Raw genomic sequence first — 21,856 nt, 5'->3', positions numbered from 1 at the left:
GCGGGGTGAGTGCGGCCGGCCGGGGATGCGCGGGGAAGGGAGCTGCTGCACCCCGCCCAGCCCGCCCCGGCTGCCGGGGTGCTGCGGGAGCCTGCCCGGGGTTATCCCGGGTGAGCCCCGCGCTGCACGGGGGCACCCCGGTGCAGCCCCCTCCCCTGCCCGGGCCAGGTGCAGGCTGGAAGCCCGCAGTGCTGCGCCCCGCCGGTTAAGGAGGCGCGTCCCGCGCCCCGGCAGCCGCAGCCTCCCCGCCGCGGGGTCCCGGCTGGAGGCGGGGGGCTGCCGCCCCGTGCCCCCGCCGCCGCCCCGCGCTGGGCAGGCGGGTGCCGGCAGCCCCCCGCGCCGCTCCCCCGGGCCGGCCAAAGCCCCGGCGCGCCCTTAAAAGCCTTCCCTGCACCTGGTTGGTTTACATTTGCGTCAATTTCGGCTCGGGGGGAAAAAAAATTGGGGGGCTCAGGACAAAGGAAGCGGGAGCTGAGCAGCCTGCCTGGCCGGGGCCACGCTGCAAGAGGGGCAGCATCCTTGCCGGAGATCCCTAGTTATGAGCCATCCCTCTGCACCCAGATCTGTGAGTATGACCGTGCAAAGGGAGTCCTGGGGCGGGGGGAGAAGGAGGCAGAAAGGCAGCTCGCCCAGCGCACCCCCCTGCTCTGTTATGAATAGCAATGATGGGTTTTTTTCCTTTCGGTTCCAAAAGGTCCCCTTTTCTCCTTGAAGTTGTGCCCCGTAGTGCCCATCCCTGGTGGGAAAAGGAGTTCTCTTCCAGGTGGAATTTGCTGGTGGTGGGGGGCGATTGGGTTTTGGGGTTTTTTTGCTGAGTTATGGAGATGGGCAGCCCGCTTCCCCAGAGCACTGCAGAAAGCAGGGCCGCCGTGGAGAACTTGCCACGATTGAAGCAGGCGCTTTCCCCCGGCTAGCCTGAGAGGCTGTTTGGGGGAGTGGGGGGGTGGGTTTGCTATGTGTGTGATGTCCCTCGTAAGGGACCGCTCTGTGCCGTCAGGCTGCGAGAGCAAAAACATGCCATTTCTGCGTCTGGTGAATTTGCTCGCCGGCGGAGAAAGGGATGGGATTACAAGAACGCACCACTGTAACGTGACTCCCTTAGCCCAGTGACATGCTCTGAGGACACAGGACACGCACAACATGAATTCTGATTACACCTGTCCCTGCGTTCCTGTCACATCACCAGCAAGATCCGAGCCCTCGCACTCGGGGCGTTTGATGCTAATTTATCCCTCCCCCCCCCCGGCCCCAAGGATAACTGATGGGGCGATTTGATTTTCAAAACAAGTCCTGCCTTTTTAAGTCACGTCGCCTTTCCCAGCCTCTAAATGCTGCCTGTCCCTACACGGCACCTCTCAGCTGCTCTCCTTACAGCTGTCGGCATTTCTGTGCTGAGTGTGCTTTTTTTTTTTTCCCCACCCTCCTTCACCTCTGTGTAACTCTTCTTTAAAAAAAAAATTATCCTCAGCAGAAACTTTGTGGGATTTGGGGGCTTCAACATCTAGAGATTCTTGCCGTGTGACCACTAAAACCTGAGAGATGGAATCTGACTACAGGACTAAACCCACCACTGACCCACCCTGCTGTGTAGCAAGGCCAGATGTGGTCCTGGGAGGGATCTTCCCGGTTTGATCGGCTGCACCAGCGGGGCTTGTTGTGTCCCCATCTTGCTGGAGCTCTGTTGAAGGTGAAGAGACCATGATGGTTGCAGAGGATCCAGTTGCAAGGAGGCGGCCGCCTGGTTGGTCCTGATTGCCTCTGAAGAGCAGTCAGCCATAGATACGATCCAGCAGTGCTCTTGAGGAAAGGGATGTGCACTGGTCGCTGGCAGGCTGCCTTACTAAGGTAGACGTTATACAGGGCTCCTTATCCGAGCTACTGGATGTGCCCAGTGGCACCTAACCACTTGCAAAGCTGACCAGTCCCCTAAATGGCTGGCTAAAACTGGAACAGTCATCCTGGGTCCATTTCCTTGAGGCCTCCAGGCCAACCCAGCCGTAGGTGAGTTCCAACCACGGTTTATGGGCTCAGCCCCTTCTACCAAGAGCCTTCTTGGGCCGTGAGCTGTTGTTGTGGGGGAAGATGACATTTGTGGTGTGGTCCACCCATACTTGGATTTCACAGGTCCCTTTGGTCCCTTACCAGCCTGGATATACAATGGAGGCTGTTGATGATGTGGACAGGGTTTCACCCTCTAGCCAGGGAGATGCCTGACACATCCAGGCTGCTCCTATATGGTCTGTAGCCTGCTTTCCAGTCCTCTAGCAAGGGAAATGCCTGACATGTCCATGCTGCTCCTATATGGCCTGTAGCCTGCTTTCCAGTCCTCTAGCAAGGGAAATGCCTGACATGTCCATGCTGCTCCTACATAGTCTATAGCCAGCTTTCCATGGTGCAGAGGAGGTGGATGTGCCCCAGTTCTTGTGGGGATGGCCAGAACCACCCAGCAGTGGGGGCAGGATGCCCAAAATAGGAATAGTGGGTGTCTCCTGCTTGCCCTGCGGGTTGAAGCAGGCAGGGTCCAGCATGTCTCTCTCCTGGTCTATGTGTGCATATGAAATAGCGTACGGCAGTCTTGAGATCCCTTTGGGCTGCCTGGTTTTCCCTCTCCTGGTGATGTTGGGGTATCTCCCAATTGTGGGTTGAACCATGACACCAAGTGAAAGCAAATGGCATCTGGTTCAAATCAGGTGAAGTGCTGGCAGGGGTGGTTGGCTGGAGACCTTGAGTCTAGACTTCTCTGAATGTAGCAGCCCGCTGACTGACTGGGAAACTCCCAGAGAGGCCTGGTCCAGAGGACAGTTGCCTTCAGTGGGCTTCAGAGTAGGCTTCAAGTGCAGAGTGCAGCAGACTAAGCTGCTTGAGGACACAACAGCTGCTGACTAATTTCTGCCTGGGGTTCTCATCGGTGTTCAGACACAGTTCAAGGCACCTTATCTGCACACCTGATGGACCCAGAGCCTATCTATTTGCATGACTGGGAGGCTCTGGTTGTCGTCCCCTACCGTCCAATTCCGTGGACCGGTGATGGGGCTCTCAGCCGAGGTGCCTTGTGCTTGGCACCCGCTGCTCTTGCTGGTCCTTCAGAGCATATCAAACCTGAGGGCACAACATCACATGTTCCTCGTGGTTCTGTCTCCATGTGCCTGCCTCTTGTTGAGGTTGCTGACAGCCCTGCAGGCAGCAGTAGGGGCTGTCACATTGACTGTGGTGGATGGCTCCAAGGTGGCAATCCGGCTCCCAGCTGCTCTTTAGCCCAGTGCAGTGTTCTGGTATTGTTCAGAAGGAGGGGGAGAGAGAAGCTTGCTGGCAGGTCTTGTCTGCGTGGAATAAGTGGATGTACTGCAAAACCCAGCCGCACCATGGGCACTAGTGTGCTTTTTGGCTTTCCCAGAGATGCGAAGAAATGACTGGGCCATGGAGAGCCCTTTAGATAGCTGGGGTTGGGAAATGCTGGTAAGACAACATCACAGAGAAGTATATTGCCCCTTCTTTTGCTGTCCCCATCCTGCCACGGCCTCCAAGGAGCTTGCCACTGTTGTGCTGCGGGTGGTGTCCAGCACCCACTTTCCCCAGGTTATAAATCATTATGCAGTGAACTGGACCTGAGGTTCCCCAGGACTCTCAGCCTAGTATCTTTTAACCATCCCTAAGTTTAGGGGACAGGGGATGGGGTTTGCAGAGAGGGCACGGGGCTTTCTAGTGTCCTCTGTGCTGCTGGAGCAGCTGATATTGTTTTTGGCGGAGAAATGTTCCTGGATATTCCTGCCCTGCCCGGGCGAGCGTGAGATATTCTGCCTGGTAAACGATCCGTGACCTGTGGAAGATTTCCGTGATAGATGGTTCTGTCACAGTTTCCCAGGTAAATGATCTCTGTGTTTTCAATTTCACTGCACCTCAGGTGAGGAGCCCTGTATAATCCCTACCTTAGCAAAGCCCTGAACACACGTTCTTATCCTGGACTGTGGGGTGCTCCTAAGAAGCACACTGAATTTTGTGCTTCTTGCTCCTAAATCTCTGCGTAAGAGCCTGAAAAGCATGGGGCCCAGAGCCAGGAGCACCTGAGTTTGAGGTCTGACCCAGCCATTATAAGGCAGTACCCCTGGGCCCTGCCTCAGTTTCCCCTTTGGGAATGCGAAGCTCACATTTCGCTGTGCTTAGGGCTAGAAACAAATAACCAGTTTAATGCAATCCTGATTAATCCAGGATATGACTCCTATCAAAACAGATGAGGCACAGTTGTTTACGCACCAGGCTTAAGTGTCCCTTCGCTTTTCTGAGGCAAAGCGTTCATTCAGATCATTCATACGGGCTTAAAGTGGGACAGTGGGCTTGTCCACCTGTAAGGCCTGGGATTTGCTGGAGTTTGAATTGAGCTGGTTGTGTTTTTAGCCCAGAAGATCTGAGAGGTGCATCTGGTCAATGCTTGTGCTGTGCTTCGACCATGAGGAAGAGCCATGTAATTTCTATGCATCGTTTTAAGGAAAAAGGGAACTTTCCTATAATCCAGGCAGTGGACAGCTCAGTGCACCCCTACATCAATACCTTGGAGGTTATTGCATTAGTCAACACAGCCAGCAAGATTATGCCTCTAGGCTAGTGGCCAGGGCATTGGGCATTGGACCGGGAACTGGAAGATGCAAGGCCTGTTCCTAGCTCAGTTACTAACTTTGTGACCTCCCCTCCAGCCACTGCTGCTGTTTGGTTTTCTTTAGCTCCTGAGCAGTTCAGAGTATTGCCCCTATTGTAATGGGAAGTATGGGTTTCTTAATGAGGTTTTAAGATGTGTGATAGAAAGCTTATGATAGAGGATGTATATAACTCTCTCTCTATAAAAATATATTTTAATTAAAAGAAAAAGTTTGGGCAGTACCCCTGCAATAGGGGCATTTGGGGTTGCTGTATTGCTGATATCTCCCTCTTGCACCTGGGAGGCAGCTGAGGACAGTGTGAGCCTCAGGTCTGGGGTGCGTGCTGAGGTGGGCATGAGCCTGCAGTTTGCTACAGGAATCCTTCAGTCCAGTTCATGAACAGCAGGGAAGAGAGGGGCAGGCCCTCTGGCCCCTGAGGTGCTGCCTGTGATGATCCAGTCGGGAGTACGGGCACTGGCACATCGGCCTCCATGCAGGGGAGCAAGGTTAGGTTTGAGGATTCGTCCCCTCCTGTGCATCCGAGCTGGGATAGCTAGAAGGGGCCTTTTGCATTTATGTGCTCCCTGGCCTGTCCCGTAGCTTGTCTGTGTGGTGAGGACATTGACACTCGGGACTCCAAGCTTGGGAGGGCTCTGCTCCGTTCTCTGTGCTTTTCAGGGGTTGGTGGGTTGGGAAACATTTTGGGCTAAACAACCTCAGCTCCCAGCACTCTTGGCACCTCTGCGAGACAGCTCCTGATATGGATGTGGCTCTGAGCTTACAACTGAGTGGGTGGAGGCACAACCTTGCATGAGTCTCTGAGCCCACGAGGTTCATGGTTTAGTAGGGGTCCCCCCTCACCCAGCTCAGCACTAGAAGCTCAAAGCATTTGGCAAAGGGAGGCAGGGTGCGGACCCCAATTCCACCCTGTTTAGTTATGAAAAGGGGGTGAAACCAAGGCAGGGAAGATGGAGGAACTCTCCCAAGGGCACCCAGCACACCAGTGGCAGAGCAGGCCTGCAGGCCAGGCCTCCCACACCCCAGCCTTGTGCTCTGTGCACTAGGCCACACAGCTTTATTTCATGGAGGGATGTCTTAGCCATGCCAGCCCAGCAGACCTTTGACTGCTTATCCTCTGTGAAGCCCTCAGTGTTGCAGCAGGTGCAGGGACCCAGCAAAGCAGCAGAGGGGGCCTGGCAGCTGGGATGAACTGTGCCAGCAGCACTGGGTGGTGAGGACCCTCCGCACGGTCCTGTCTGCACATGGTCAGATGCCATGGTCAGGGCACATGGTCCCTGCCATGGTCAGGGCACAGGCCTTGACGCACAGGAACATTGGACCTGCATGGCAGTCATGGCGATGTGCTGCCTGCCTGTGCACAGGGAGGATTCCTGGGGAGGGACAGAGTGACCTACATCTCCTTCAGAGGGGCTGGCACTGCACCTTGAGCAGAGGCAAAGCATCTCTCAAAAGGGTAATGGTCTGCCCTACTGCTGGGACGAGGGGCTTGCTACACCTGGGCCCGCACCTTGAAGGAGAAGGGGACACTTTCCTAAGTTGGCTGCTCCACTGCAGCAGCTACTTCACTAGGGACAGGCACGTGGGTCCCACTCTTCTGCACAGGGCTGGGAGACCTGTCTTAAAGAGACCAGCTTGTGGGTAGGGAAAATCCATGCTCCATCCATCTCCCTAGGAAAATCCAGGCCATAATCACAGGTACTCTGCCCATCTCCAGGACTGGAAATAGTCTGCACCACACTTTCACATCCACTGAGCTGCCTTCCAAACACAGCCATGTGAATGTGGCTGTATGGCTTCTAGTGAGCGGGGTAGCTCCCTCAATTACCTCCTGAACCTACAATGGGATGGCCATGTTCCCACAGTGCCTGGCAGCCTCGTGCTGCATTTGCTGAGACTGAGGTCACAGCTCCCTCCGGAAGCAGTGACCCGGGGCCTGGGATAATAAGCTGTGCTCCTCAGTCGTCCTGGCAGGATGCTGCCTGATGCCGTGGGAATGTCAGGAGTGGGCAAGAGCAAGCAGGTCCCAGATTTGGAGCCCACATCCTATTGCAGAGGCTCTCTGAGACCCCTGGAAACAGCCCCGAAATTTGGGACTGCCCCAGAACACTTGGGATCTTTCATCAGTATATCACTTCTGTCTCCCATTGCCACAGTCCTTCCCAAACTGCCCTGTAGACTTGACTGCTCCCAAGCAGCTGCCTTTGGAGTGGGCTGCCTGCACTTCCCTGCTAGAAACCCTCTGCCCTTTGGATCTGGGAGTTGTGTGCTTTCCTCTGCCCGCTCCCACCAAGGCTCCCCAGACTCCCTGGCAGCCTGTCACTTCTTTGAGGCTGTCTAGACAGGAGGATTCGGTGCGTGTCAGTTATGCCTAATTCATAAAAGCCCACAGGGAGAGCGGGAAGCCAGGGAATCTCGCTGCTAGGATCTCAGCCATATGTGCCGTGCCCCACACTGCCTCTGGGCAGGATTGGAGGGTGGATTGATGCCCTTGATTGGCAGGCCTGATTGGGCTCCTGGGACGAGAACGGGGCCAAAGAATTGGGGATGTGGGGTGCAAGAATTGGGGGGGTCCCGCTAGTTTGTGGGCTGCTCCAGGAACCCATGCAGCGGTACCAAGAGGCGTTTGCAATGAGGATCCGGGCAGGGTGGAAGTGGATGCCTGGGCACGTGGCTCGCAGTGGGTTGTAACTCACTGGGTCGTGCTGCAGGAGACCCGCGTGGGCTGGGCTCTGTGATCAGCAGTAAGCAGCTTTAGCAGCGTGCGCATTCATCTTTGGGCCCTGGCTGTCTCGGAGGCTGTTGACATTTAGCGTCCGCCACCCCTCCCTGCAGCTGAGAGGGGGAATCGGCTGTGGGGGGAAGGGACTGCTGTGTTGCACCCAACAGCCAACATTCATACTCCCCTTCCTAATGCATGCGAAGCGGTCCATAACGAGTGGCGCTGGCCTCGCGGCATCTGCTGGCCAGGGCTGGTGTGGCTCTGCAAGCACTGCTGTACAAGGCTCGCTTGATCTCCCCCCCCACTGCTCTTTGCTGCGCCGCCTCACTGCCGGCTGTGCTGAGCAGAGGAAATCAATGGGCTTTTCCTGCATGGGGTTTCTGTCAGAGGGCGGCACAGCCTGTAGGAAGGGGAAAAGCAGGGCTCTGTTACTCCAGAGAAAAAGAGTCCTGCCTGCCAGGCCCCTGGTGAGGTTCTTCAGCCCCGTCTGAATATCAGCACGTAGTTTTTTATAACTGCCAGGCAAGTGCTGTGCCTCTGTGATGGGCAGGGAGGTGCTGAGCTGCTCCATCCCCCAGTCCTCGTTCCCTTCCTGGAATGCAGGTCAGGTCAGTGGGGAGAAGAGAGCAAAAGATTTATTGGCTTCACTGATTTGCATTGCAATCTGGGCCTTCTGGGGATGCATCCTAGGGATGCTCATTGATGGACCGGTCAGAAATGCCTCTTGCTGCATCTCTAGATTCTTAATAGTTCTTTTTCAGATACAGGCTGCAGGAGGGGAGGTGTCCAGTAAGGGGTCTCTTAAAGTGCTGGTCAGATGCTCCATCCATGGACTCCTGTGTTCAGTGGGGTAGGGCCCCCTGAGGACACTGCTGTTGGAAAATGAAGAGGGGAATCGGGAGGAACCCAGAGTGGCCTGCTTGTTGCCTTGCTGTATGTGCTGTATCCCTGGCTCTGCTCTGCCACAGCCCCATTGAGTCTATTGTGACCATGTCAACTGAGCTATTTGTGTCTCAGCGTGCTCCCGGGGCTGGAGGCCTCTGTGTCTTTAAGCCCTATTCCCTTCCCTTCACAGAGAGAAACCTCTGTGTGCACTTCCCTCCCCACCCCAGAATAACAAGGATGTTTTAAATTGGGTTTTCCCTAGAACAGTACACCCCCTCCCCAAATCCGTGAGTGAGATCTAATAATTGGTACCTATGTGGCATTTCTTAATGAAATACTGTAAGTGGGCGAGGTTGCCTCTTATTGAATTTGCAGAAAGATCATCCTCAGAGACGGAGTATTAAAAAAGAAGTGGAAGAGCGTTTGTCTGCATTCAATACACAAAGCGTGTCGCGGCAGGGAAAAGCCCGTGTCTTCATCACTCTGCTTTTAGAGTACAGCAGAGGGCCCCCATTGCACTAGTGGGTTCACAAGCACACTCGAGGATATGGTCTCTGCCCCAAAGAGTTTCCAGACTAAGGTATATTCATGTTCCAGCCCCAAACTGTAAGACCCTTTTGGGAGCCCTGTGCTGCCAAAGAGAGGGGCACAGAAGGAAAACCCATCCTCTTCATAGGATGGTCTTGGTGATGGAAGGGGCAGGGTCACTGGCCTCCCCAGGCACAGCCCTAATGTGCTGACATCCCTTTTTCTGGGGTCTACCACTCCCTCTTCTCATGCCCCATACATGAGGCCTGCTGGGGAAGGTGAGGGAGCAGCTCCTTCTTCTCGCAGCCCTTGGGAGCCGGTGCTTTGTTGCCTGCCTCTAGAGAAGCAGGACGGCACACACAGCTGCTTTGCAGCTGCACCTATCGTCCCGGCTCTGAGCGGTGTGCGAGTGAGAACGCCCTGCCCGCTGCAATGCCTGTTTAGTTCTGCTAGCCTTGCCTGGCTCCTGGCTGGGTGGCTTGTGGGCTCCAGGGTCTCCAAGCAATTCCAGGGAGGTAAAACCCATCAGCTGTGTGTGTGTGAGATGGTCCGGGAGGGGATGGAAGGGGCAATATTGGAATGGTATCAATGGGGTAAGACAATACTGAAGCAAATACCCCATGGCAATACTGAAAGGGGCGATACTGGTAGCCACACAGAGGACTCAGAAAGATGCTCCTTCCCCCAGCAAGGGAAGATGCACCATAGCAATGCCCTGGGCACCTGCTGGCTTTAGGGTGGAATAGGTGCTCCTCTGTTCTGTGACCAGGCCCCACACGTCCCCAGCACAGGCTCCCTGTTACTTCTTCACTGGCACAGGAAGGGCCTCAGGGTTTCACCTATGGCTGCAGCAGCTGGCTCAGAGCCTGGAGAGGCTAGTGAGGAGGCCGTGCATTTTGATGCGTGGTTCTCAGGCTTGTATAACTTTCTCCCTTGTGAGGCAGAGATGCAAAACTGCACAGGATGTGGGGCCTGTGCTGCCCATGGGTGCAGTGTATCAGGCCCCTGGGTGACTTCTCTTAACCTGTTTTCTGCTCCCCACCCTGTGGATGTGACACGGGGATGCTCTTTGAAGCAGCCCCCTTGCTGGGTGATAGCACTGCTTTAAAAACTCTGCAGAAGGATAGGCATGCCACTGATGGGGTGGGAATGCAGACAAGCCCTCACTCCAGGCAGTAAAGGTGCAGCTCCACTGGCCAACTTGTCCACCTCTGTCTGTAGCCCAGCTGGAGGGTCACGCTTCCCAGGTACGTGAGCAAGCACTGACGGAGAGTATCTGACCAGAAGGAGACGTGTCCTGCACCCCAGCAGAGACTCACGCCCCCAGCACCCTGCCTGCTGCTGTGGATGCCTCTGGGCTGAGTGCTCCAGTACACCAGAGGCTCCTCGTGGGTGAGGTAGGCATGTAATCTCCAGCAGTGCCAAGAGCTCTCTGTGCTCCCAGGCCCATCCAGGGGAAGGGCAGGCTCCGAGCCTCATCTTGGGGGACACGCTGTGCCCCAATTGCTGCTCAGAGCGTTTCCATTCACTGCCTCCAAAATATGCTTTTTGTGCAGGAGAACAGACCTCCCTTTGGGCCAGGATCATTTGCATTCATTAGTGGAGCCTGTATGCACGGCCACACTCTGTCGCATGGGAGCCTAACAAGCGTTTTCTTCTTCCTTTGTCATAACCGAAGCAGTTAATACAGGTTGGCCACTGAATACGTTCTGTCTGACGGGGCACATGGAGCCAGGCTCCTGAACGTCAAACAAACAGGCTAGTTTTCCCCCTCGCTGCTCAGGGCACTGCCTGCCTGTCTCTCAGGGTCCCACTACTGCTCCCCATTCATGGTATCTCAACAGGGTGCATAGATGCCCATTTCCAGAGGGGCAGCCTTTCTTACTTCCTGAGAGTACTAGGAGCCCCCTTTATACCCACAGCACAAGTGGCATATGCAGGGGAGCCCCCAGGGGCTGAAAACACACGGGCATCACTGTGGGTCAGAGCTGTGTGACAATGGGCCTGAGTTACCAGGCAGTAGGGCCACCTCTAGAAGTCGGGATTTGAGCCCAAGGAGGGGAGTTCAGCCTTTATGGTTCTCTTGCAAGGCAGCTAGCAGTGGCTCCAATTAGCACTCCTTATGGCAGCCTCTGCTCCGCAGCTGTTGAGGAAGGTGACCTTTCAACAGGGTGACCGGGGAGTGGGTGATTTGATTTGTTCTCCGTCGCTAATGGAGTGCCCAGACTGCACGGGGTGGCACGGCTGTCCTGGGAGATGATCTAATTCTGAGCTGCAGCCTGGGGTCAGAGTGGCAGCGGCGGGTGGGAAGCGTGTGCTCAGCCCTCCCAGACAGCGAGTGTCCCTTAGCAGCGTTATCATTTATTGTTTAATTATAATAGCCGTTCCATTCCCCACTGAGAGGAAGTGGTGCTCAATCTGTTTGCAGAGTGGGACAGACAGCCCTGCATCCCTTCATCTTCTCCTGGCTACTGGAAGGGTTAGAAGCTTAAACTGGGAGGTGAAGTTGCGCAGGAGCCATCAGGAGAAGCACCCAAGCAGTTGCCCCCTGATTGTGCTTTCTTTTTTCCAAATGGGATTACAAAGGTTGTATATCTCGGGAGAGGAGCGTGCATGTTGTCCCGTGCCACAGCTCTGTAAATAGCCTGGCCTGCCATGCAGCTAGTTAGAGAACAGCCAAAGGCAATGCTCACACAGCACCCACAAACTAGGTATAAAGAAGATCAGGGAATCCATCCCCTTCTTGTCATCTCTCGTGATCTCATGATGAGCCTTTTGATAGCTGTTATGTTATTTTTTAAAGCCCCAGGTCCTGGAGTCATGTTATGTTGTGAGAATCTTGTCTCATGTTCCTGTGAGACAAGAGTCAGGAAAGCATGTGCGTGTGGCTTGAGTGTGTCCCTCAGGCACTTGTGGTTTGATAAAAAAGAGCCAAAGTCTATTAAAAGATACATCTCCTAACTTTTAAGCAGGTATAAAGAGATTTTTAAAGCAAATCTTATGACATTTGGGTGGTGGCTGGTGCTGGTGATACCCGGAGTGCTCACTAAGCAGTAGGGATGTCGTAGTAGCATATCCAGGTCCAGGGAACGTGTGGCAGAGATTGCGTCCTAAAAGGAAAGAAGCAATGCCCTGGGGTGCAGGGAACCTGGCGGTGGAGGACCCCCAGAAATGAGCGCTCGGGGGAGCAGCTCCGGCATACACTAACCTAGGAAGTGCTTCTCTTTAGCAGTCCAGGAGGTCCCATTTGCAGGGGATGCTGCAGGAACCAGGTGTGTTCTCCTTTCTGGGGCCTGTTGGTGGCCAGCTGCTCCTGTACCTGCAGGAAGGAGGGGGCTGCTGTGTGCCTGCGGAGGCACGGTGCTGCCTGCAAGGCCTCTCCCAAAGCCCCTGAAGCCTGTGCAGATGGGGCATCCACGCCCCGAGTGCAGCAGTCCCCACCCCATCCCCCATGAAGGAGCATGAGGAGCACCTGGCATCGCCTAGCACCCTTTGTCCATGCTTTCCACTGGCTCCCACCGACCCCGACCCCACTCCTGCCCCCCTCAGTTTCACAGCATTTGCAAACCCACTTCATCTGCAAAGCCGATATATTGGTACAAGGGAGGCTGTCTGTCCACAGTCTCTCCTCCTCTGTCCCTAAGCTGGAGCTGAGCGGACATGTTACACCCCGTGGCTTTGCTAAGGCAGCAGAGCTCTTCCTTCAAACCCAGGCATCTCCTTGCCTACTCCCTTGGTGACCCCTTCTTCCCCCTTGTCTGTGGTGGTGAGGATGGGGAAGGGGAGGCTGCAAGCCCTTCCAGCTACAACTGGAGCAAACCTAAACCAGTTCTGGGGGAAAGCATGCCTGGTGGCATACTGGGGAGGTAGAGCAACTTGAGCAGGCACATCCCTCCAGGGAGAGGGAGCAGGCCGGGAGACCGGGGGCTCGTTCTGAGCTGATCGCACCTGATGAGAGAAGAAAGCAATTCTGGGAAAGCCCAGGCGAGGCAATAAGGCTGCCTTTGGCAACAAGCCTGGAGCCCTGTCTGAGATGCTAATAATTATCCCTCGCCTTCACAGAGGCGCCCTGCAGCCCCGCGCTGTACACACATTGAGTCGGGGGCCTGGTGTGTACAATGCAATCAGCACCCAGGAGTTAGAGCAGGAGAGGGCCACCGAGCTCATCAGAGGTGTTCCCCTTTGGAGGGCACATCGGATTCCCCCCGTCACCCCTGGAAATCATGGCTGGGTTTTGCTCTTGCCCTCTGTCTGCCAGCTTTCCCTTTTTTCCCCTGCAGCCCATCCTGCCTCAGCTGCTCCGAGTCCTGCGGGGCGCGGCAGGTCTTGCCTCCGGGCACCTGTCCCACCCCCATCCCCGGTACATCCTGCTCTGCTGTTTAAACAGCAACAAATGGATGTGTTCCTGGCTGAGCAGCCCTGCACGAAGGCTTGCTATTTTTAGAGGCCTCGCGGTTGGCGGCGGGTAGGTGTCGTGCAGAACGGCGAGGCGGAGGGGATTCTCTCGTGGCAGGAGTGCGGGGGCCGGCGAATCCGGAGGAACACGCTGCCTGATTCTTAAAAGCTGCCTTTTTCCTTCCTCCACAGCCCCTCCTCTCCCAGCTCATTGTAGCGTCTGTCTCTCTCTCTTTTTCCTTTTCTTTGGGTGCAGCAAAGCTCTAGCAGCCTGTCAGACGCCTTTCACAACACAGCAGGCAGCTCCGACGCGGGCTAAGCAGCCTGGCAATAGGAGGAGGAAGTATCCTTGCAGGAACGAATGCTTTTCCTCCCCTGTGCATCCCTCCAAGCGGCCAGGTGCCCCCCCTGCCCTTCTTTCAGGGAGAGAGAATACCTCCTATTGAGTTTCCAGGGTACAGCCGTGCTTCTCTGACCCCTTGCAGATGGGATTTGGCTCTCCAGAGTGAATGCATCAGTCCCGTTCTGTGTGCGCACAAAGGGAGGTTTGCATGATATTCTAGCCCTGTCTTCTCCTCCCTCCCCAGCCTGCCCTGCAAAACAACTCCAAAACTGTTTGCTATAAGGGATACCCAAAAGCAGTGATTCTCAATCAGGGTGCCACAGCACCCTGGAGTACCCAGAGATCCTTTCAAGGGTGCTTGGGGTGCCATGCACTATTAGCACAGTTAGGTCTGCAAGCAGGATTCACAGCAGAAACAGATTTCAAGTGGAAATCCATAGCTCCTTTCCCTCAGAGTTCTTCACACCAGAAAAGCTGCTCTATTATTTTTCTGTAATCACAAAAAAGGGTGAAAATGAAGAGCTGGCATTTCCCAAGGGGTACCTTGAGTCGGTCCAAGTCTAAAAAGCTTGACTGGCTTAAAGCTCCAGTGGCTTAAAGCTTGACTGAGGCCAAGGCTGGTCCCCAGGGAGGCAGAGGAGCTCTGCTCACCCCCAGGCTGCATGGATTGGATAAGGTTTGGGAGGGGTGCAGAGGATCTTTAGAGATTTCATAGGATGGGAAGAGGCCTCCTGGGCCATCAGGTTCAGTCCCCAGTGTTGAAAGGCACCAGGGAGTGAAAGAATCCTAGAAATGGTCTAACTCCAGCCCCTCGCACGCACCACAGACACAAAGCACCCCATGAAGACAGGAGCAGCACCCCTGCTGTGTGCCCCAAGTAAGCAGGGATGACAAGGCCACTGCTGTCGCCGAAGCCAAGTAGTTCGAATCATAGACTGAGGGTTGAAGGGACCTCAGGAGGTCACATCTAGTCCAACCCCCTGCTCAAAGCAGGACCAGCTCCAGCTAGATCATCCCAGCCAAGGCTTTGTCTAGCTGGGTCTTAAAAACTGCTAAGGATGGAGACTTCATCACCTGTCTGGGTAACCTGTTCCAGTGCTTTACTACCTTCCTCATGAGAAAGTATTTCCTAATCTCTAACCTAAACGTCCCTTGCTGCAACTTGAGCCCATTGCTCCTTGTTCTGTCATCTGCCACCACCGAGAACAGTCCGGCTCCATCCTCTTTCCAACCCCCTTCAAGAAGCTGAAAGCTGCTAGTCAACCCCCTCTCAGTCTCCTCTTCTGTAGACTAAATAAGCCCAGTTCCCTCAGCCTCTCCTCAAAAGTCATGAGCCCCAGCCCTCTCACCATTTTCATTGCCCTCCTCTGGACTGGCTTCAGTTTGTCCACATCCTTTCTATAGTGGGGTGCCCAAAACTGGATGCAGTACTCCAGATGTGGCCTCACCAGTCCCAAATAGATGGTAATAATCACTTCCCTTGATCTGCTGGCAACGCTTCTACTAATGCAGCCCAGGATGCCGTTAGCCTTCTTTGCAACAAAGGCACACTGCAGGCTCATATCCAGCTTATTGCCCTCTGTAACATTCAGGTCCTTTTCTGCAGAGCTGCTGCTTAGCCAGGTGGTCCCCAGCTTGCACCAGTGCATGGGATTGTTCTGTCCTAAGTGCAGGACTTTGCACTTCTCCTTATTTAACTTCATGAGATTTCTTTTAGTTCAATCCTACAATTTGTCAAGGTGTCTCTGAATCTTAGCCCTACCCTCCAGCATATCCACTACTCCCCCCAGCTTGGTGTCATCTGCACTCTTGCTGAGGGTGCAGTCCACCCCATCTTCCAGGTCATTGATGAAGACATTGAACAAACCCAGCTCCAGGACCAACCCCTGGAGTCTGGGACTGTTCAGACAGTGAAGAACATTAAGGGCGTATAGGTGCTTTTCCCAGACAGAGAGTTGGGATGTCTCTGACCCTGCTGCAGAAGAGATGAGAGTGCTAAATGAGCAGGAGGACATTATAACCTGCAGCTGGCTCCTCTTGTGTTCCATGTTTTTAAGAAGAGACAAAAGCCTTTGAGTATCAGGTGAAGACAGGGGCAAATTCTTTGGTTGGCTGGTGATGACTTATTTCCATCAGTGTTGCCTCCAGGGCTCTGTGGAGAGCTAGATGCTCTATGGACCAGAGAGAGGTAGTCCCTGCCCCAAAAAGTTAATTGTCTAAACAGATATATAGCAGGGAGGGAAACTGAGGCACAGAGCCGTGGAGTGATTTGCAGCAGGCCAGAGGCAGGGTCAGGAACAAAATCCCAGTTACTTGGGTCCTGTGGCTATTTCATGACATATAACCCCAACCTTGGGTGTGTGAATGTGGGATACGCAGCTTAGATTTGCTTTTTTCTAGTGGAACAGAGGATTTGCTGTTTGCTCTCCTGTGCCACTTATTTGAACTCTGCCAAAGTTACTGTTGTTTGGAGGTGTGCACTGCTAAGCTTATTGGGATTGTGACTTTCAGAGCAAGCTACAAGGCTTATATTGAGATGCGACTAGCACGTTGATCCATTTATAAATGCACTGGAGAGGGGTGTTAGCAAGCACCGAGCCCAGGATGAAGATGCCGTGTGGTGTCTCTGCTCATTATGGTGCTGGGCACTCCACTTGTCTCATCTGGGGACAGAGAAGAGTCCCCCCATGGAGTCTATTGGAGGGGAGCTCTTCTCTGGTAGGCTTGGGCAGGGATGGTCTACATGCCCCCAGGTCCCCGAGTCCCAGCTGTTGGCGGAGCCTCCTTCGTTCCTGCATGGCTAATTGCCCTGGCTTTCCTCCACAGTGACGCAGAAGAGACCCAGCGGAGAACGGGGAGCACGCTGTTGACTCACAGCCATGGAGGGCGGCATGCAGCTTCTCAACCGGGATGGCCACAGCATCTCCCACAACTCCAAGCGGCACTACCACGACGCCTTCGTGTGCATGAACCGCATGCGGCAGCGGGGCCTGCTCTGCGACATCGTGCTGCACGTGGGCACCAAGGAGATCAAGGCCCACAAGGTTGTGCTGGCATCCTGCAGCCCCTACTTCCACGCCATGTTTACAAGCAAGTATCAGCCTCGTGCACACGCTCTCATGTCCCCCAGCCTCGCTTTAAATTCCCTTTTCCCTTTCCAGCCCATGAGTCTTTGCCCTTTCCCTCCTCATGTTCCTGCCTTCTCCATGTCCAGACCCATCTTTCCCTGGTGGGGCCACAGACAACATCCCACCCCAGCCAGCATCTGAAAATGTGTATAAAGAGGCTTGAGAGCCCTTCAGAAGGTGTCGCCGAGGGCTCATGGGCTCCAGTCCTCTCTCATTTATGCTACAGAGACTGAGCAGTAGCTCAAATGAGAGTGAGGTGACATGAGGTTCATGAGCTACCCTGGGAGACCTCACGTGGGCTTACCTAAATTTAAATTGATAGCACAGAAACAGGCAAGGGCAAAGTCAAGTCTGATCATGGATGCGTTTGGAGGAGTCTGTTGACAAGCTCAGTCCTGTTGAAAGGCAAGAGGGAGATGCCGTAAGGAAGTCAGGAGTGGTGGGGTACCTGTGTACAGGTAAGGGAAAAGACCTCCAGGATTCAGTACCCAGTGAGGGCTATAAACCAGCCGGGGAAGCTGCTGCCATTATGATCTCTGCTAGGAATGACTGGCTTGCTCCACGCTGAGACTGTCGTAGCCAGGCTTCATCAGCTTCTTGCATGTCATTGTAGATGAGATGAGTGAAAGCCGCCAGACCCACGTGACTCTGCACGACATTGACCCCCAGGCCCTGGAGCAGCTGGTGCAGTACGCCTACACAGCAGAGATTGTGGTGGGCGAAGGGAACGTGCAGGTAAGCAGTGCCTTTTCCTGCCCAAGTGACGCCTCCATCCAGCTGCACTCACAGAGGGTGAGCACCTTGTTCTCTGGGACCTTCAGCGGCAGCACCTGGCACCTGGTTCTGGCTAAGGCGGGGTTTGGTTCCCACATGCCCACAGGCAAAGCTGTCCTCATAGCTGCAGGGAATGGCTTCCTATAGGGCCTTGCAACATGCAGGCCAAATCTGGGGGGAGTGCCAGCAGCTGCCCTGCCCTTCTCTAGGAGGTGCAGCTGCTCCCCCTTGTCAGGACTGGCTACTTGGGCCCTCTCCAGCTGCTTAGCCTGGGACCAAGCCTGTGTTCCAGCCTCTTTCCCTCTGGGTTTGGACTTTATTTGCAAGGGTTAGAGACATCTTTTACTTTGTTGTAACCCAGGAGAGCCAGACTAACAGAGCAGCTATGCTGGAAGCCAGATTAGCCTCAGCACCAGGGCTCTGGCTGGTCAGGGCAGGCCAGCGTCTGCATGTGCAGCTCAGGGCAGATCAGGTCTCAGCTCAGAGGGGAGGGCAGCAGGGGTGGGGAGCCTAACAGAGGTCACGTCCACCCAAGCGGCGTTCCCACGCAGCCCTGCTCCCGCCTTTGCATCCTTTCTGGGAGAGGAAGGGAGGGCAGCAGACCTGCACCCCCCGAACTGTTGTTGAAGCCCAGCAGGACAGCCATTATTTTTGTCTCGTCCCCATTCAAAAAGCACACAGCCCTCTGAAACCTTGTCCCCTCGGAGCACAGCCAAACGCTTCTGTCACTGCGTGCTGAATCGGCACGGAGGTTTGGGGTGGGAAGGGAGGGAGCCCAGACTCCAGGAGCCTGCCACGTGGCCTCTCGCCCCAGGATGTCTCCTGGCCTGGAGCCTGTCCGTCTGGCTCCATGCAACCGAATCCCCCTGCTCCGGGTCTCCTAAGGTTTGAACAGCCCCTTTGCTGACAGCTGGCCAGGGAACGTGCTGCGGTTGTTGCTGGTTGGGCTGGCCTCACACGACCCTTCCTCTCCCGCTCTCATTTTCATGGGCTCCTGCTCAGGTGGCCCCACTCTGACCCAGCAAAAACCCCTCTCCAGGAGCACATGGTGGTGGGGATGCAGCTTGGCTTACACGGAGCAGGCACCTGGGAGGAAGGGCCTAGATGTTTTTCCTGGAAACCAAGAACATTTTGGAGCATGGGGAGATCTCCTGGCAGAGGCAGGTTGGGGGGCTGAAACCACCCCCTGCCTGCACAGCACCCATTGGGGATGGCAGGAGTCCTTCCTTAGCCATGTTTGATGCCAAGGCCACTGTAAGGGAAGGGCTTTGTGAGAAATGCAACCACCCACATGCAGCTGTGAAGTCACAAAAGAAGCTGCAAGAGATCTGGTGAGCTGCAGCCTTGCAATGAGACCCAGTAGGACCCTGGCTTTTGGCTGGACACTGTCCAAGTGTTAGCTCTGCTCTGCATCACTGAATCTCAGGCTGTCTTGCACAAGGGCATTGCCTGCCAGCTGGCCAAGAACGGAGTCGTGTCGGCAAACCCTAGGCCCCTGCCTGGGTGGACGGACAATAGGGTTGTCTCTGTGGAGAGCAGAGATAGGAGAGATGGGTTTCTGGTCTGGAACCCCTCCTTTTTTTCCTCCTCCCTTGTCCGGTTGCAGACGCTCCTGCCCGCAGCCAGCCTCCTGCAGCTCAACGGGGTGCGGGATGCATGTTGCAAGTTCCTGCTGAGCCAGCTGGACCCCTCCAACTGCCTGGGCATCCGGGGCTTTGCCGACACACACTCCTGCAGCGATTTGCTCAAATCAGCCCACAAGTACGTCCTCCAGCATTTCGTGGAGGTGTCCAAGACGGAGGAGTTCATGCTGCTGCCACTCAAGCAGGTAGGAGGAGTTCTTACCCACACCTTGAGCTGACCCCCTACACAGCCTCTGCTTCCACGCCTCCAGCTGCACAGTCTCGCCTGGGGTCTGTATGATTGTATCCTGCCCTGCCCCGTGTGCTTCAGCCTGAGTGGGAGCTAGGTTTCCCTTTATGCTGGGCAAGTTTCCACCTCCACTCCACCCTCCTGTGGACCTTTTTGGATGAGCAATTGCCCGTGACTGCAGGAGACTGCATTCAGTGGTCCAGGAGATCTCTTCCCATCCTGTGTCCCACCAGGCCTGTTGCACTCCTCATAAGGCTCCCTCCTACCCATTTCCCCAGTAGTGCAGACTGGGGGCCAGTGGTGAGCTCACCCCATGTGCAGCTGCTGCTGTCTCAGGCAGTCGGGGCTGCTCTGTGCACTTAGCTGTGATGTTTAATTCAAAGCTCAGCTTGTGTTTCCTGCAGCTTTTGACACAGTGCCAGCCTGGCCTCTGGCGTGACAGTCCCCAGGGAGCAGCTTGTGGCATGTTCAGGGTGGTCTTTTCTGCCCTCTCTGCTGCACACAGAGCCAGCCCAGCTCCCCAACCCTATCTCAGGGTCCAGATGCCCCCCACCCCATGCCTGGCAGCAGGAGGCCTGGGGGCAGCTGGGGGCTGCCTTCCCACCTGCTCCATCTCCATCATCCCCAGCAGGTGAAGTTGGCTCGTCTTTGCTGTGAGGCCCAGAGCAGCTGAGGTGGCTGCTTCCAGCGCATGAAATATTGAAGGGGGCGGCCGACGCACGAGCTGGGCCTGTCTGTCTGATCTTGCTGAGCCTCATCGGAAGTGACAGCCGCGGCAGCAGCTTTGGCGGGGGTGCGGGAAGGAGGGGGTGCCGGCGGGGGTTGGCGTCCGCGGGGCTCTCTTTTCACAGCAGGGCTGTGAGCACGGGCGCTGCCAGGGAAGAGAGGGCCATCTGGTCCCTGCTGACGTAGCTCCTAAGCGGAAGGAGAGCTCCCGGTAGGGGTACCCCTCTCCCAAAGCGTGGGTCCTGTACATGGCACAGGCAAGCTGGGGAAATGCACTGCCATTCTTGCTGTCAGAGGAGGTGGGGTTGGTCTTACAGCGAGGGGCTGGCAGCATTTCATGCCAGCTTTTCAGAGTCTTATATGAGTGTTTCCACAGGCCCGGCTCCCTACAGATGGAGCCTCATTATGTCCTTACGGTGTCTCTTTTTGTAGCAGCACCCTCACCTGCTGCCTGCTCTCCATCCTCTGCTGACTGGAGTATCCCACCAGGGAGGAGGCAGCAAAGGGCTCCCGCACCTAAGACTAATATTAAGGGGAGTCTGCTGCTAAAGCATTGCAACCTGAGTGGGGAGAGCAGGCAAAAGGGGTGGTTTGGAGAAAGCAGGCTCAGGCTGGCCTGCAGACTGCACCTTGGAGGGTGCTGGCTGGTTAAAGGGCTGAGATGCTTGGACTCTGGTCCTGGGGCTTGCTTGAATGGGAGCTGGACACAGCCAGGAAGAACAACACCAGGTCTCTTGCTAGGGAGGAGGCCAAGAGGTTTGGGCAAAGCCCGCTAGGGTTTGTTCTCAGGCTGCAGAGGTAGTCCTTGGAACAGCACAGCGGCCTTCTCTCTCACCTTCGCCCCTTCCACTTTGCACTGTGCTGAGCTTTGAAGCAGCAGTCACCCCAAAGGAAAATAAAGCCAAGGATTCTCCTTGCAGCAGATGGGCTCTGAGTCTCACAAGAGTCTCACTGCTGCTTTGGGACAAAGCCAGCGGGAGGGGAGTGTGAGTTCCACGTTGTGGGTCTCGTGCTCCTGTCACACTGGTGTGAATCAGGAGTGAGTCTCATGTGATCCACAGCAGTGCAGCCTGGCCCTGTAACTCCCTACAACAGCATGCAACAGCATGCGCCAGCTGCAGAGCAAGCCTGAACCAGGGATTCCCCTCTGGGGGCACTGGGGAGGCAGGTTGCTATCACCACTTTCCCCATTTTACTGATAGGGAAATTGAGGCAGGGGCTTTCAGCATGTGCAGCCCAGCAGTGTGTGTGTGTGTGTGTGTGTGTGTGTGTGTGTGTGTGTATGGGTATGTCCCTGTCCCCTCAACTAGTGAGAGCTGCACTGAGCTGCCTTCTCCATTCACCCCTGCAGGTGCTGGACCTTGTTTCTAGCGACAGCCTCAACGTGCCCTCAGAGGAAGAAGTGTACCGGGCTGTGCTCAGCTGGGTCAAACATGATGTGGACAGCAGGAGGCAGCACGTTCCCAGGGTATGTGGATTGGCCTGGGGGCCTGGGCCATCATGAGGATGGGGTACCATGGGGTGGTGGGGTGGGCCAGGCTCCAACTTGTTGGCTGGACTGTTTTTATCAGCTCTGAGAAGCTTTGTTCTGGTTACATATGAGTTTGGCCAAAGCTAGACCCCCCTTGGACTCCACGCTCACAAATTTCTGATTACAAATTGCTGCCCGAAGTCCAGCTTGTAGGTGAATGCGGGGTTCACATACCACACCGGTAGGGCTGGAGTTCTGTTAGTGACCATCACCCAGTGCTTGAGCCTCTTGCACTTGTGTGTGGATTTGAACCTCCTAGCAGTCCTGTGAGGTAGAGAGCCGTTATCATGTGGGGAGCTGGAC

General features: G+C 55.3%; 1 protein-coding gene across 1 annotated transcript in view; it reads left to right on the top strand.

Moving 5' to 3' along the window:
* Positions 1–346: 346 nt before the first annotated feature.
* The window catches only part of KLHL17 (kelch like family member 17), a 32,923-nt gene continuing 11,413 nt past the window's right edge, over positions 347–21,856 (top strand). Inside the window, exons 1-5 of the mRNA XM_019493816.2 lie at positions 347–565; positions 16,349–16,612; positions 17,264–17,385; positions 19,031–19,252; positions 21,374–21,490. Of these exons, the coding sequence (XP_019349361.1) occupies positions 16,402–16,612; positions 17,264–17,385; positions 19,031–19,252; positions 21,374–21,490 (672 nt within the window). The 5' untranslated portion in view covers positions 347–565; positions 16,349–16,401. The remainder of the gene's footprint in view (positions 566–16,348; positions 16,613–17,263; positions 17,386–19,030; positions 19,253–21,373; positions 21,491–21,856) is intronic.

Source organism: Alligator mississippiensis, chromosome 13, assembly GCF_030867095.1.
Source record: "Alligator mississippiensis isolate rAllMis1 chromosome 13, rAllMis1, whole genome shotgun sequence".
Classification (NCBI taxonomy): domain Eukaryota; kingdom Metazoa; phylum Chordata; order Crocodylia; family Alligatoridae; genus Alligator; species Alligator mississippiensis.
The sequence above is the reverse complement of the archived record's forward strand: the minus strand, read 5'-3'. Positions and strand labels throughout refer to the sequence as shown.